The sequence below is a fragment of the Falco biarmicus genome, chromosome 5 (genome assembly GCF_023638135.1).
Source record: "Falco biarmicus isolate bFalBia1 chromosome 5, bFalBia1.pri, whole genome shotgun sequence".
NCBI classification, from domain to species: domain Eukaryota; kingdom Metazoa; phylum Chordata; class Aves; order Falconiformes; family Falconidae; genus Falco; species Falco biarmicus.
Window position 1 is genome coordinate 2,305,172 of NC_079292.1, and position 15,622 is coordinate 2,320,793.

The 15,622-nt window shown below is 42.3% G+C and overlaps 1 protein-coding gene across 2 annotated transcripts in view; it reads left to right on the plus strand.

Moving 5' to 3' along the window:
• GRAMD4 (GRAM domain containing 4) overlaps positions 1–15,622 on the plus strand; it is an 84,920-nt gene that overhangs the window by 45,779 nt on the left and 23,519 nt on the right. For both annotated transcript variants that reach the window (XM_056340338.1, XM_056340337.1), the window contains exons 4-6: positions 4,265–4,385; positions 13,216–13,277; positions 15,229–15,361. In XM_056340338.1, coding sequence (XP_056196313.1) covers positions 4,265–4,385; positions 13,216–13,277; positions 15,229–15,361 — 316 coding nt within the window. The remainder of the gene's footprint in view (positions 1–4,264; positions 4,386–13,215; positions 13,278–15,228; positions 15,362–15,622) is intronic.

The following is a 15,622-nucleotide window of genomic DNA, read 5'->3' on the forward strand; positions in this document are numbered from 1 at the left end:
TCCTAGGGCTTACGGTGCAGTAATATACAGGTTAATGTAGCTGAAATGCTGTTGTTGCCTTGTCTTACAGACTTCTAAAGTTCATTTTAAAAAATGCAATAGCATCCAGCTATTTTCCTGCTTTTCTACACAAGCTGACTTTGCTAGAGAGATTTTAAAGCATTTTTTTCAGGGTCACAACCTAAGGGGTTACCCAGCCTGCAGGTATATAGAGATTGTGACTGTGGGTTGGTAGAATTCAGTAATACACAAGGACACTGAGTCTTTTCCCTCTTAAGTTTCTCTGCTTTATTACGGACTGCCACAAATACCACAAAAAACACCACTAGCAACTATACTTACGATTGATAAAGTGAATATATATACAAGTGAAAAAATTATATACATGTGTGTGTGTGTGTATCCAAAAAAAGCTGTTATAAACCAGTGGCAGCAACCAAGTAGGTGTATGCTATTACAGGTTGCTACAAACTTATCACTAGTGACGCAACCATCAATAATGTAGTAGCAGATGTAATTTGTGATAGATTATGTATGTGCACATATGCGTATGTTTAGAATAATACCACTATCAAGCTTATTGGACAGATCTCAGAATGGGCCAAAGTGTCCCAGAGGAGAGGACAAACTGATCCCAGAGGGGGACCCAACTATCCCAGAAGTGGGAGGACAAACCAAACCCTCCCCAGCGGGGATCCAAGATCTTTTAGAAAGTTTGTGTGGAGAGTTCAGCCTGTTTAGGAAGAGAGAAGTGCATGCAGCACAGAAAGTTGTCAGAGAGAGAAGCTTCATTTTGGATAAAAATTAAGTCGTTCTTGTATCATAGGGAAATGAGGAGGTGTATGACACCACCACTTCAGCAGCTGATAGGTGCTGTTAGTTTCTGTTTTTTACCTGGAATAGCAAATAGATGTTTTCTGTTCTGTCTGGCCAATTTTTGTTTTTCCAGACAGTTTTCCTGTTCTTGGAGATAGAACAGCCAATGGCAGTTATGAAATCTTACTTTCTCAGAATGTTTTCCCCTTTTTCCAGGCTATTTTTCACCTTTTCAGATGATAAGTTGCTGTTACAGTTTCTTGTTTTTGTGCTTATCAATGGTATCTCAGGATGTCTCTGGTTTCTAGGTAGGTACCCAGCTGTATACTTTAAAGAGGCCAGCTGCACTTCTCAAGGATGCTGCTTCTTCCCAGGCCCACTTCCCAGGCTGTAAGGCATTTTCTCTGTCAATATTTCCACAGACATTTTCTGTTAGTAATTTCCCCCTTCTAACCAGATGAGCTTTATGGCTGCTCACATCACCTGCATGTCCAGTTAAGATGTGCACTTGGCCTCTTGTAATATTTTAATGTTTCTTGCCCAGCAGGAGGTCGGGAGCTGTGGTTGATATGCCTGGGAGGGAAATTATGGAAGCTGATTAGTCTTGGAGCTGAAGCTTGACCTTTTATGTTTTACCCTTTTGTGTGTGTGTGTGCAGGGGGGAGGATGTCTAAATTTTTATTGTCTGAAGATGAAGTCCAAGGAGCACTCCATTCCCATCGTCAAGGAGGATACTCATCTGTAAAGCTCAGCAGATAGATACCATGGTGAAATGTTCTTACAGGTTCTTTTCAGGGGTCTGTGACCTCTGCTTTTTGTAGCCAACTTCACTCATTCTGCAGGAGGACCCCTCACGGCCAGAGAAGTATACTCTGAAAGTTCAGTTCAGCGTGGCCAAATCGTAGGTTTTGTCAGGAAGAGAGCAAGAAAGAGCTCTACATGTGCCCTGCCCCCACTCCACCTCTCCTCCCCCCACCCCCACCCCTCAGCCCTCACATGGTTTCGGTTACCTAGCAAACTTTAGTGTGTTTAATTAACAAAAAGAGTGTTGGTTTTGTTGCTGTTGGTTTTGGGGTTTTTTGCAATGCCAGACCACAGACCAGACTGCTGCCAAAGCAGCAACAAATACTACTTTAAAGAGTTGGAGGGGCCAGAGCAGTCACAGTGGGGTGGATTTGAACTGCAGTCGTGGATGTGAAAGTTAGGAAATGCTATGAAATGTGAAGCTGTGACATCCTTAATGATGGGATGCTGTTTTTTTCAGTTTCGTTTTATAGTTCTGCCTCATTTTGTGCCCTTTAACTCTGCCTCTTTCCATAAAGCATCTCTGGCACTGCTTGTCCTTCTAGTGGTCAAGTTTCTGGGGTTTTTGTTTTTAGTAGAGTAAGATGTAGTGCAATCAGAACAACTGGAATTAAGGGAGCTGGAAGATCTGAGTACATTTTCAAGGGCATTGAGGTTAATTTATACGACTTGTGGTTTTCTTATGTACGCATAACGCATAGTCACTTCCTCCCTTAAAAAAGAAAAAGTGCCTAATGAAGAAATTTTTTCCATTAATGTTCTTGAGTAAATAACATCCCTATCAAGCTTTGGAACTCTTTGTGATATCTTCACGGTATTGCACAAGCTCCAGTGCATCTGAAGTGCAACAGATGTTTCCGCTCAGCTTGGTGCGTGCTCTTGTTCTGTAACCAGGCAAACCCTTGAAAGTAGGGTGAGCTAATTATAAACTTAGTTTTCTTGTTGGATTTAAAATTCCTTGTGGACACGTAATTGGGAACAGCTCCATGTATATGTATGCCCTTATGTCCGTATCTTTCCATTTATTTACAGGAGAGACAATACCTGCTGTAACAGTAAAAGTCCCCAACCCTACCCTCGGGAATAAATTTCAGTTTTAGTTGCTGGAGGATAACTTGGTTTCAGTGCTCCAACTCTTCTTTCCATTGTCACTAACAAAGCATCAGTGGGGAGATGACAGCACTCCTTTCTGCGTGGTGGAGTTCAACCTCTAGCCTCATGGTGGAAGCCATCATGTTGTCTTCTCAATTCATGTATCTTTCTCCTGTGTCTCCTCATTCAGTGCTCTAAACCTCTTAGTGCTCCAGGAATACAGATAATCTACCACCACCTAACTTGCATAGCAGATAAAATGATCAGAGATACTGCACAAGGACCTCCTGCAGAGGAGGGAGAGTTTTTCAGTTCCTCTGAACATTTGCACAAGGGCTTCAGACCTTCTCGAGATGCATAATGATTGAAGTCAGAGAGGCTCAGATACCAAAATTATCTTGAGTATCAGTGATTTACAGGGCAACATCTGAAAAGAGACAGAAGAGGTTGCTGTAGGGTATAACATAATATAGGAATCTTGTTAAATGACACAAGACCTGAACCCCTGTGTCCGTGTTGATAGTAGAATTAGCAAGTGTTTTCTGTTCTGGCTTCCTGCAAGCTTGAAACACACTTGCTGTTCTACTATTTATTATTGAGATTGAGCCTAAAAATTAGGCAAGAGACCAAAATGTAATGCTTTCATTTAAAAAAATAACCAGACAACAGAACCCCCACAACATTCTCAGTCTTCTTTTTGTCATGTCTCTTGTATTCCTGTCTGGGAAAAGTGATCAGTGAGAGTGACCCCATTGTAGCTCTACAGTAAAATAAGGTCAAGAACAAGGGTATTGCCAGTGACAACAAAGCAAGGTTAATTAGCCACAAAAAAGCCTTATACGTAGTTGATACTAACTTCTCATGAAAAAAGTTGAGAGAGTGTGTATGTGTGCTTGTGTAAGTAAATATATGTGTGTATGTATATTTATATGTAAATTATTACATGGAAGTTAGTAGGGCACGCTGTAACTCAGAAAAGGGTAAAAATCTAGACCTAATTCCTCATCTCACAACCCCTTCTTAAAACTGTACGATACTAATGGGGCCATCTGACTTATATAAAAATTGAAATTGATGGATGGAGGCTATAACTTTACGTGAGGATATGGTTTTGGTTTTTTCCTATTCATGGACATCGGGGAAGAAAACAGATACTTTTTTTTTATTATTATTTATTGTTATGACCATTGGATTTAGCAATAGACAACCTTTGCTGCTGCTTATTTCTTTGGTGAATGAGATGTATGTCATGTTGTATTTAGATAAAGGTAACTTGTGCCAAGGGCTTGCTTTTGATACGTTGCATCTTGAAAAGAAAAATTTGAAGTTGTTTTCTCCTTGCTTTAACAGTTGTAACTGAACACTTTGTACGTGATAGAGCTGTGTGCTTTTTTATGAAGTTTTTCTGGCCCTTGACTGCTTGTTTTTTCTGGTGAACGTATTTGGTATAGCACAGATAAACCCCCATGCACCTAATCTGTCATAATTAGATTTTAATTTTCTTATAGAAATACTTCAGGGTAACTAAATCTTTTTCTCCTTTAATTAACAGAGGAGGAGCTCAGGAAGCTGAGAGAAGAAACAAATGCTGAAACGTTAAGGCAGGAGCTAGAAAAGGAGCGGCAGAGGAGATTAGAACTAGAACAAAAAGTCAATGAAGTACTTAAAGCAAGGTAAGAGAAATATCTTCACTGTAAGGCTGAAAGCCACTCGATATCTCTTGTCTGTCTCTGAGACATTCTGGTGAAAGCATCTGTTTCCAGCCTGGGCTGTCTTAAAATAAATCAGTAGCTCACAGAGAGAGAAGCTGTCTATGTTTTCCTGTAGAAGTACACCTTGCACACCCGTGTACACCCGAGTTACTTGACCACACATACTGCCCTAGCTGCAGAAGTGTCTTGGCACTTCTCTAATTGCAATACTCTTCATTTCACCTTTTCTGATGGCCTCCCTCTGGGATCTCACATACCTGGAGCTATCAGCATGCATTGTGTGCTCCTGAACATCAGAGCCTTTGCCATGCCATTGCATGTGTTTTGCCTCTTCAAAACCTGTGTCATGTCCAGACTGCCCTGTCCTTGTTATTCTTGTTCTAGCAGCAGCAAGGACATCCCAGTACCACAGTGCAACCTGAAATGTGTGGGAGTGGCTGGCGTTTGAGCCTTCCTTGCCACTGCAATGAAAAATGGAAACATGCCTCCCCATACCCCTAAGTCCTTTCAGCCTTGAGAACACCCACCTTGATGATGCAAAGCATCACATTTGATGTTGTCTCTCCTTAGTGTGCCTAGCTGCATGGACTTTAGATCTTAAGACCACAGCAGCTGCTTGTTCATCCAGACGACTTGCATATGTAGCTGCCTGTGTCATCTTCCTCAGCCGTAGCTAAGATTGCTTGGCTGAGCAGTAGGATCTGTGGATCACCATCAACTGCTGTCATCAGGAGATAGTGCAGGAAAAGTTTGTAATTGTGTGTGATAAGCACTGCCAGTTACTTAGAGGTGACAAGTAAGAACAAACAGGCAAAACTTTGTGCTTGGACATGAGGTTTCCCAATGCCATACAAACTATTCCTGGCCTACTGCTTCCTTCCATACTCATCCTGAGTGTAAAGATGCCTTTCTGGTCAGGCCAGCAGGCTGCATCAACTGGTATTCTGTGGCAGTGGAAGTAGGAGCCTTTTATAGGAAGCATGAACCTAGTTGCTTTCTGTGGCCTGTTGACCTCCTACTCCTATACAATCATAGAATCATTTAGGTTGGAAAAGGCCTTTAGGATCATCAGGCCCAACCGTTAACCCAGCACTGCCAAGTCCATCATTAAACCATGCCCCTAAGCACCACATCTACAGATCTTTCAAATACCTGCAGGGACGGTGACTCAACCACGTCCCTGGGCAGCCTGTTCCAGTGCCTGACAGCCCTTTCAGGGAAGCAATGTTTTGTAGTATCCAATCTAAACCTCCCCTGGAGCAACCTGAGGCCGTTTCCTCTTGTCCTATTGCTTGCTCCTTGGGAGAAGACTGATACCCTCCTTGCTACAGCCTCCTTTCAGGGAGTTGTAGAGAACGATAAGGTCTCCCCTTTTCTCCAGGCTGAACAACCCCAGTTCCTTCAACCTGCTCCTCATAAGCATCCACAAACACCTGTTTTTAGGCGTATCAGGAGGTACATTGTTACCTTTTCACCTCCGTATCTGTTTGCGGATGTGTTATCCATGAATTTATTTAACTCCCCCCTTGACAGTGCTGGAGCTATCTAGCACTGGAAGCTGTGGAGGCAATATATCACAGAAGTCCACTCTTGACTCTAAAGAAGCCATTTCTTTTCTTTCTTTTTTAAGAGATTCTTAGTGGTTTGAAGAAGTGCCCCGTAGTTACGGAATTGTGAGATCTGGTGAATAACTTTTCAGCATTCAGCTTGTTTGCCACCCTTGATCAGTCCTTTTCCTCTCTTACTCTTCTCCTGTCCAAATTTAAGGGTTCCAGCTTTTCCAGTGTCTCCTTAAGATTACTCCATCCCTTTCATTAATTCATTTGCTGTTCTTTAACTGTTCCGTCTTAAGATGAAGAGGCTGAGTTCATGCGGTATTCAGAGTGTGAGGTCACCAAGGCTTTAGACAGAAGATGCGTTAGGCCTTCCCTCTTATCCTTGGTACCCAGTATGGTGGGTTTTTTTTAGCTAATGTTTCACACTGATGGTTTTTCAAAATCACTGGTTCCATGCAAGATCGGTCCACGTGCAGACTTGACCTGAGCTGCCAAGTTGCATGCTTAGAAGGGGCTCTGCAAGGTCCTCGTGGAAGAGTCTTGTTCCCAAGCCAGCCCTGTGACCATGCCCTGGGAAGGTGGACTGCTCTGATCTCGTGGGGTTTTTGATGACATTTTACTGCTGCTCTTACAGCTGAGACACGGGAGTGCATTTTCATTGCCTGTGCTGGTTGGCCTGGCTGTGTGCATGTATAACTTCCATTTTGTGTCTGGACTGGTGTTGCCTGGTTGAGTGGGCTGCTGGGCATAGTGGAAGGGGACAGACTCGGACCCATCCCCGTGCTGAGAGTATCTGTTCACTCAATAACAGCAATACAAAGAATAAGGATTTTTTTTCTACTGTTGGTAGATAAAAGTGATGCTTCAGGATACCTTCTTGCTCATGACTGACTGCCTTGAAGGAAGTTGCTTGAGATACAAATTCCACATGCTACTCCTCAGCTCTGGCATTGAACTTTAGGCATTTTCCCAAGAGCAAGTATGCTTAGGCTCTAGGTCTTGCACAGGGAAGGGGCAGAGTGGTCCTGTCATTGCTGGTAGTCCTGTAGAAGGATGAGGAGTTATCTTCCTCTGCAGGAAGGTACCCATCATCCTGCCCTATTTTAGAGTAACGAGGATGGTCCAGGGTCTGATATGGCCCACTGCAGCTTGTGAGTGCACGCGTTTTACAGAGAAAATAGTTCAAAGGTCTTTGTATATCAACATTAGTTTCACCATCTGTGCCTTGTTGGATTGTGGACAACAGCGAATCTCTAGCAGGTGGGCCATTGCCAAATTAAGGTAGGATGGCTTGACCGCCTCAGTGTTCACGTTCAGATATCCTAAGGATTAAACGAGCCCTGTTAGCATGGGTATTGCACTTGGGGATTATGGCCTGCCAATTATCCCCTTTACATGAGTTGTTTTCTAACTACTTTTCTTAAAATTCCAACCTTTTTGAGACAGGCGGGTATATGTAAGATAACATAATAAGACTTTGAAAAATTTCTAGTTTCTACCCAGAAGAGAAATCAGATTGTCTATGGCTTTTCCTTAACTTGTGCTCCATTGCGTGAAATTCTTCACTGCTTTTTATCTTTTTGCACTTTACTGTAGACATTGTAAAATACTTTTATTAGGACTACAGGCAAAATGTTGGTTGGCACAGTTAAATATGTAACAGGCCAAATTTATGCCTGATGGAAACTTAATTTTATTAAGCAAAGTAACTGCAGGAAGTTGTCTCTGCTAATGTCAACAAAACCAAATTCACCCTGCTTCGCAGTTAGGTAATTTTTCATACAATCTTTAAATAGACATTAATATAAACATGTTTGCATGTACTCTGCTTTTTGATTACAGAAGTAAACTATAAATGAAAACCAAACCATGCTGTGGTGTAAGAAGGAAGAAATTATTTTAACAGTTGCAGTATTCAAAAGTATTTGTGAATTAGATCAATATATGTAGCTATACAAATACATGCTGCAAAGTGTTCAGCAAGGAGAAAACAAGGAGCTAAAAATCTCCATTTTAAAAAAAAATTATTTTTTTAGTGAAGAACATGGGCTTCTTTCATTGAGTTGTGCACAGGGAGGAGGGGAGGAGTGGAAGAAGAGGATTTTCAGTGGTTTTGTCTGTCATGGTGTTTGTTGTCTCTGTGTCTGAGTATTCAGAAACATCGTGGCCTCAGCTGAAGTTTCCCATAGATGCACTTCAGGACATCCCAGCATTTGGTACGACAGCTGAAGCTTACTGACATTTTGCTAGTGGAACAATGCATAAATAATTTGGAATAGTCTGAGCGAGCAATGTGTTTAGTGTAAATTGTGGGCTGTTGCTGCCTTACTTTGCAAATTGTGAGCTAGCTCCATCACACAGGAAAACAAAAAAATTACCAAAAAAGTTTTGCAACAACACCTACCAGCAATCTGTGACTTAAGCAAACCTTTTTATTTATATCATTGTAAACTATTTTTAAGAGGACCAAATAGACAATGCTTCTGCATAAGGCACTATTCTTTCTGTGCCGCTTATCTTGGTTAACTCTTCCTGGCTTCTTGTTAAATGACGACAGCTTCCACATGTGCAATGTTTTGAGTATGCCTTTATTTTTCACTTGGTAGATATGGTGACAAACTGCTGGTAAAGTAGCTCCTGTCAAGACTTGATTTTTTTTTTATGCCTGTGAACATTTAGATCTTGTACAACTTTGGATTGATGGCATTTCATTGGGAAGCTTTTCTTTTGTTTCAGAAACTACAGATTGGGACAGCAGCCGTGTAAAATGTGGATGAGAAGGGCAAAAGCTTCTGAAGTGTTTGGCGTATTTTAGTGGGAAGGAGATACAAAACATATGAAAATGGTTTAACTCAGTTTTGTGTCAGCTCTTTGGGTTAAGAAGCCATGCATACCTGCATGATATCTCTTCAAACTAGGCTGTGAAAATACCTCCTTTATGCTTATTTTTGCATTTCTGAGGTGGGAACATGCTTTTGATGGAAGTGCTGATGATGTTTATGTTGCTTTGAGCAGTAAGAAGAATGTAACAGCTTTGACCGGCTTCCACAACAGCTGTCAAAAGAAGATGATGGGTTGTGAACTTGGAGTTAGCCTGTAGGAAAATTGCTTTTAGTAAGTCTTGAGAACATCCTGGCAGAGACTGGATCTGTTGTGTGCAGCAAGCCTGGTCTTCACAGAGTTGTTGGGTAGAGTCTGTTTAATTCACACACCTCAACTGCAACTGTATTCGATGCCTAATACGCACAAGCCAGAAATGTTTATTTAAAGTAAATGGCCCTCAGTATCAAGGGTTGCTTTTGTGTCGTACCTGCACTTACAAAAATAATGTTGTGGTGCTGTTCAGTGGGGCAGCATTGAGTGGATGCTGCATCAGTATGTGCTGATCATTTCCGAATAGTAAATGTGCACTGGTCAGGAACAGTTCTCACATTTCCCTGATTTTAATATATATAAAAAAAGGGGGTGGGGAGTGGTGGGGGAAGGCACATTTGTGGTTGTCTTCTTCATTGGCTAAGATTACTCTTACCTGATTTAATGAGCCTGTGCTATTAAATGGCTGCAACCTCTAGTTGTGTAAACATGACCTAACCTTAGGTTGGGGATCTGTTTGCGTTGCCAATCACACCCTTTTTCTGGTTGGAAAGTGTGATCCCAGAGGAATTCTTGCAGCTTGTTTTCTTTGGTGCAGGCTGCAGTTAGGAAACCTGCATAGGAACACAGCCTTTTGCATTGTTCTGGCGATCTTTTATGTTTTCCAGCCTTTTAACTGATCTCTGGCATGAATAGTGGTTCAGAAACTGTAGGAAAGATAATTCTTCCCCCCGTCAATGGTCTTGATGTACTGACTGGTTGAACATGACCTGGTTTTAGGACTGAGCTTCCCAGTGGGTGTGCAAGCCTAAACAATGAATTCTGAGCTTTCTGGCCCAAATCTGTCTGAAGTGGCTAATTATAACCTGATTCACAGGTGCAGTAATGAGGTGTCATTAACCTGATGATTCGTAAAGGGCAGGTTCTTCACAGGGAAGGAGTAAAAGGCAGATGGCAAGTAAGACAATGCCAAAAACATGAAACAAAAAAGCACCAAGAAGGGCTAAAGCCAAACTGTCACATGCTCCTGATGGAGCACAGCGAGGCTGCTGTCCAGAACTGCGTCTTGGTGAGAGGTTTTTTGATATTTTTTTTCCCCAAGAAACATGGGGAGTAATGACGTGCTGCTTCTGAAAATATATCCCAGCATGTCAAAGGAAGACCCAGCCTGAAGGTTCTGATGGCTGGCGCTGCTGGGATCCTGTCTTGGCTCTTTCACTGGAGCCGTTCGGGTGTGACACTGCCCCAATGCCTTTGCGTGACTGGAGTGGGTTGAGTAACTGCCTCCTGCCTGTGTGAACCCGCTTGTGAATGACTGCCACCTTTCTACCCAAGTGTGTCTTCAGCTTCAGTGGAACACTGTGACAGTGACAGATTGTGGATGAAGATGCCCGCCTATATGGTGTAACCATCTGATGTGCTGATAGAGGAAAACGACACTGCTGTATAATAGTTTGTGCAAATTTGATCATATTAATTGCTGTCTGTCTTTAGAGAGACAGAGCTGGAAACGGAGAAGATGCAGGAGAATGGGAGAAAGAGCAAGGAGAAGGGGGAGTTTTTAGGGGAGGAACCCATCATTTGTATTGAAACTGGTGGGAAATGGCACAGAAGCCAAAGTTAAAGTTTAGCTAGAAAAAAGAAACGGGTGGAATTTCAGGTGGCTTTTGAAAAGAGTTGCTGCAAATACAGAGGCTGTGTGGAGAAGTCCTGAAGAGACATGAAAGTAAGTGGCTTTGAAAGTAGAAACCATTGAATTCAACTTCTCCGCACTGATAAATGTCCAGTTATAATTTATAAATCAGTAAATTATTTCTGAATGTTCCTTTCAGAAATGAAAAAGGATGTGTAAAGCTCATTAAATATAGGGAGTGCTTAGGAAGGAAGGAAGGTAATTAGTTCTGTAGTTTCTCCATCATACTCGTTGATGTGTGCTGTTGAGATGGCACACGTTAGTAATGGCCTTCTCCATGTGCAGACAGTACAGCAAGATCTTTTGCTGATGTAATTTCTAGAGGAACAGCAGGAGAGAGAACTATATATCTTGTCTATATTGCTGCAGTCTGTCCAGCACAGTAGGATCCCTCTTCTCGCTCTCCGTTTGCTGACCAGCATCCCACTTGGTTCCCTTCCTGAGCGTGGTAGAGAAGGGCTGCGGTGGTTTGACCCTGGCTGGATGCCAGGTGCCCCCCACAGCCGCTCTGTCACTGCCCCCTCAGCTGGGCAGGGGAGAGAAAATAGAACAAAAGGCTTGTGGGTTGAGGTAAGGACAGGGAGATCACTCAGCAATTACCGTAACAGGGAAAACGACTTGACTTGCAGAAATTAGTTTATTACCATTCAAATCGGAAAAAAAGCACACCTTCCCCGCAGCCCTTCCTTCTTCCTGGGCTTAATTCCCAGTTTCTCTACCCCTGCCCCGCAAGCAGCACAGGGGAAGGGGGAAGGGGGGTTGTGGCCTGTTCATCACACATTGTTTCTGCCGCTCCTTCCTCCTCACACTCTTTCCCCGCTCCAGCCCGGGCCCTCCCGCAGGAGACGCTCCTCCATGAACTTCTCCAGCGGGAGCCCTTCCCGCGGGGGGCTGCGGCTCTGCCCGGGCCGCTCCTGCATGGGTCCCCCGCAGGGTCACAAGCGCTGCCAGCAGCTGTGCTCTAGCATGGCCTTCCCCCAGGTCACAGCCTCTTTCAAGCATCCACCTGCCCCGACATGGGGTCCTCCGTGGGCTGCAGGGGCGCAGCCTGCCTCACCAGGGTCTCCACTGCAGGCTGCAGGGGAATCTCTGCTCTGGTGCCCGGAGAACCTCCTGCCCTCCTTCTGCACTGACCTGGGGGTCTGCAGGGCTGCCGCTCTCAGTCTCACTCCTCTTTTCTGCTGGCACAGATTTTCCACATCATACCCCTCTCCCCTTCTTCATATGCTATCCCAGAGGGGCTACCACCATCGCTGATGGGCTCGGCCTTGGCCAGCGGCCGATCTGTCTTGGAGCCGGCTGGCGTGGGCTTCACTGGACATGGGGAAAGCTTCTAGCAGCTTCTCACAGAAGCCACCCCTGTAGCCCCTCCCTGCTACTAAAACTTTGCCATGCAAACCCGATACAGTGAGGAGCAAAAGATGAAGGGGACATTTGAAAGCACCTGTTTTCTGATAAATGAGTGATAATGAAATTGCCTGAACAACACATTCTTGTTTCAAACAGTAATCTTTTCAATCATACAACTCCCTGTCAAACAGAGCTTGCTGCGGCTGGTGTTATGTTGTCAAAGCTTCTGCTTCGTTGGAAAAAATCTTAGTAGTATGTCTACATGGATGGCTGAGGGCTTTTGGACTGAAGCCTGAAGTAGTCTCAAGACAGGCTGGCTGTGCAGGCTGTGGATAGTGCAAATGTAATTTGAAGCCTTGCACATGTGCAGAATGGAAAAAGCATTTGTGTTTTCCAAAATGTGTTTACTTTTAATGAATAAGAGTATTATTCTTGACTCATTTTGAAAGATGAGACTAGGGATGCCTGCTACTTGCCATATATTTTTAGAACATTTTTGTCTCAGTTTTTCAGACTGTTATTTCTATTTTGCGAGTTTTTTAAAAGATATTTTTAAAAGTGGTTGGTATCTGTGCTTTTCAAGAGCTTACAACGTAACCTTTTAAATAATTCTTGACACCTGTTCCTCTCATTGTGAAGATGAGTGGCAGAATTCAAGGTTCAAGCATTAAACTGTGGTTTTGTTCTAGTACTGTGATTATCAACTTGTGATATGGAATCCCTTTTCATTTAATAATGTGGGAGGAGTCAGGGCTCTGAGAGTTTTCCTGGCATGCATTGCATTCAATATACAACACAAAGGCATAACTAATGCAGCAAACTTGATACTAAATTATTTAGTAGTTGTAAGATGAAATTGAGCTGTCGGTGACAGGAAATGGCCAAACCACACCTTCCAGTGGATGGTATTTCCCTGGATCTTAAGTGCGATGTGCAATGAGTATTTTAAATCTTGTGAAAGGGCATAAGTTTGGTTTTCTCTTGTCACGTTTGGATTATCTCCACTGGGGAAACCGTGGAGGTTCTGGTGCTCCCTTTACCTAAAAGGGATAAAATTCTTCATTTGGAGCATTTCACAATGTTTCTGTTTTCTTTGTAGGACAGAAGAAGCACCTGCAGCTCAGCAACCTGCAAAGCCACAAACGCAAGCCAACGGAACAGGTAATCTTGGTCAGAGCTCTACTAGCAATTTGGTTCCGTCAGGGCTTTTTCACCCCTTTCTTCTGATCCTTAGAAGATCAAATCTTGCTGAAAAACCTGGTGGGTCCTTAAACAGGCTTCTGAAGAAGCCCAATATGAAAGACCATTTGAGAAGCTTCTTACCTCTCTGGATGTGATTCTGCATTTACTTTTTGTATTTGACTTTGCACGTCTGAGCAAGGAATTTATTGTGTATTGTAAAGCCTTTAGGAATGTAATGAAACCTGTTGCCTGACTTCATCATCCTTGCATGCCTTGCTGAACCTTGACTTACCCGAAAACAGGTGTAATACATAGAAAAAAATGTTCTCTTTTGTTCTCAAGTGCAAAAGCTCTTTTCTGCCATTAACCATATTACTTCTTCCTTTTTCTAAAAGAAAAGACATTCTGAAGAAAGAGTAAGCTTAGGAGTTACTCATTTTTTGGACACCTACACTGTTGTCTACATTTCTTAAGCTGCTGCTTATTACAAATTCAATAATACAGTGATTTCTGGAAGAACTAAGGCAACGGGCAGATTCTCCTTCCCCCCACCCCCCATCTCTTAATTGAGACTTAGGCTTTTAAATCTGCAGATTAAGTTGGAAGTTGCTCCTCCTGTACTCCCGTAATGTCAACACTTTGTGTTATGTGAACTGCAGCCTACAATTTTTTTCTGTCTTGTGCACTCAAAATTTCTTTCTCAGTACTTGCAGTATTAGCATGTGGGAAGCTACTTCATTTTATTTTTTTTATTTTCAAATGGAAGTGTTGTCTCAGCTGTAAACTGTTACTAAATTCCTTGTTTTTCTGGATATCACTGTCATTCATTAATAGTTTGATTCTATTTTTCAAGCACCGATTGCTTTTTCTCTCATGCTTGAAAGCATCATTTTGTTGTAGATGTCTGATTATTCTTTCATGCCTTTGTTTAATCATATCTTAATTTTATGGAGTTCTGTACAACGTTTGGTCCTGGCATAGTTGTGACCAGTGTCCTCTGTGACATCGCTGTATTAGTCTGTTCTGAATAGTCTGTTCCTTCTAGACAGTGATTTTCTGAGTTACAGGTAAACCAAAAGGTGATTGTTTTGTTCTCACTTGTGCTGCCGTAAGGCTTTTACCCTTGTATTATTTCCATATGCCGGTATATTTTTCCAGTGAAACGGACATACAGAAAGTGTACATCATGCCATTACTTTACGATGTAAGACGTTCCAGGCAGTTTTATGACTATATATTCAATATTTAGAAAATGGAATATACAGCATAAATGCTGTAGCCTGGCTTTAGAAAAAAGAAAGTGTACATTATATATATATTAAAACTGTATATATATATAAATATATATATACACATACACAATCTTTACAACCTATAAATGGTTGGAAAGTGGTGTAGTAAAAATGCCTCTTGCAGAATCTTGCTTAAGATTCCACCTCCCTTTCCTGTCAGATTTCTGCGGCTGCGAGGTAGTTGTCCTGCTCTTTGCTCAGGAGTGTTTTGCTTTACACTTGCTTTTCTCAAGGTGACCCTTCAGCATAACAGGAGCGCTGAGGTTTACATCAGTCTTTTGTTTGCAGGAACCTCTTAACCAGAAAATGTTTTTAAAGTGTTTACTAAAAATTTTTGTTTGTTAGGATGTTTAATCTCTGTACTTCTGGTAATAAGGTGCTTCCATGTGCTGTACTTAGGGCAAAGCAGGAGTCACTTTTAGTCTTATTTTACCAGCTTTAGTGTGATCAGGGTTTCTGTGCGATGGCAGAGGTAAATTGCATAGTGAGTTTCCATGAAAAGTGTAGAAGGGCAGGAAAGCTGTACAAAAATTGCTTCCCCGCGAAGCATGGTGTGCGGGAACAGGGGCAGGCTTTGGATGTAGTCGTCTTCTAGTATTATCCTGATACTTAATGCTTTTTTTTTAATATATATATAGATAAGCGTAGTCACACAGTCTGTTCGAGACTCCAGAAGTGGTTTTGTGACAAATTTGGGGAGTATGTTGAGGACTTCAGATTTCAGCCAGAAGAGAATACGGTGGAAACAGAAGAGCCACTTAGTGCTAGAAGGTAAACCTCAAACATGATGGTGAGAAATTGTTAGCTTCTTTACGAGTTGCCTTTTTTCACTTTTTTTTTTCTCTATTCTTTTTCTTTTTCTTTTTTTTTTTCCCAACCTTTTACATGGTTTGAGCAAGTGTTTGCGTAACAAGTAATAAAACTGAAAGTACAGAACCATCTAAATGGTTTGTGAATGCTTTGGCTAAAACATGCAATTTGAAGTTTATTTGCTGTCTGAGGTAGAGTAAGAGTTATATTGTTTACCGGGTT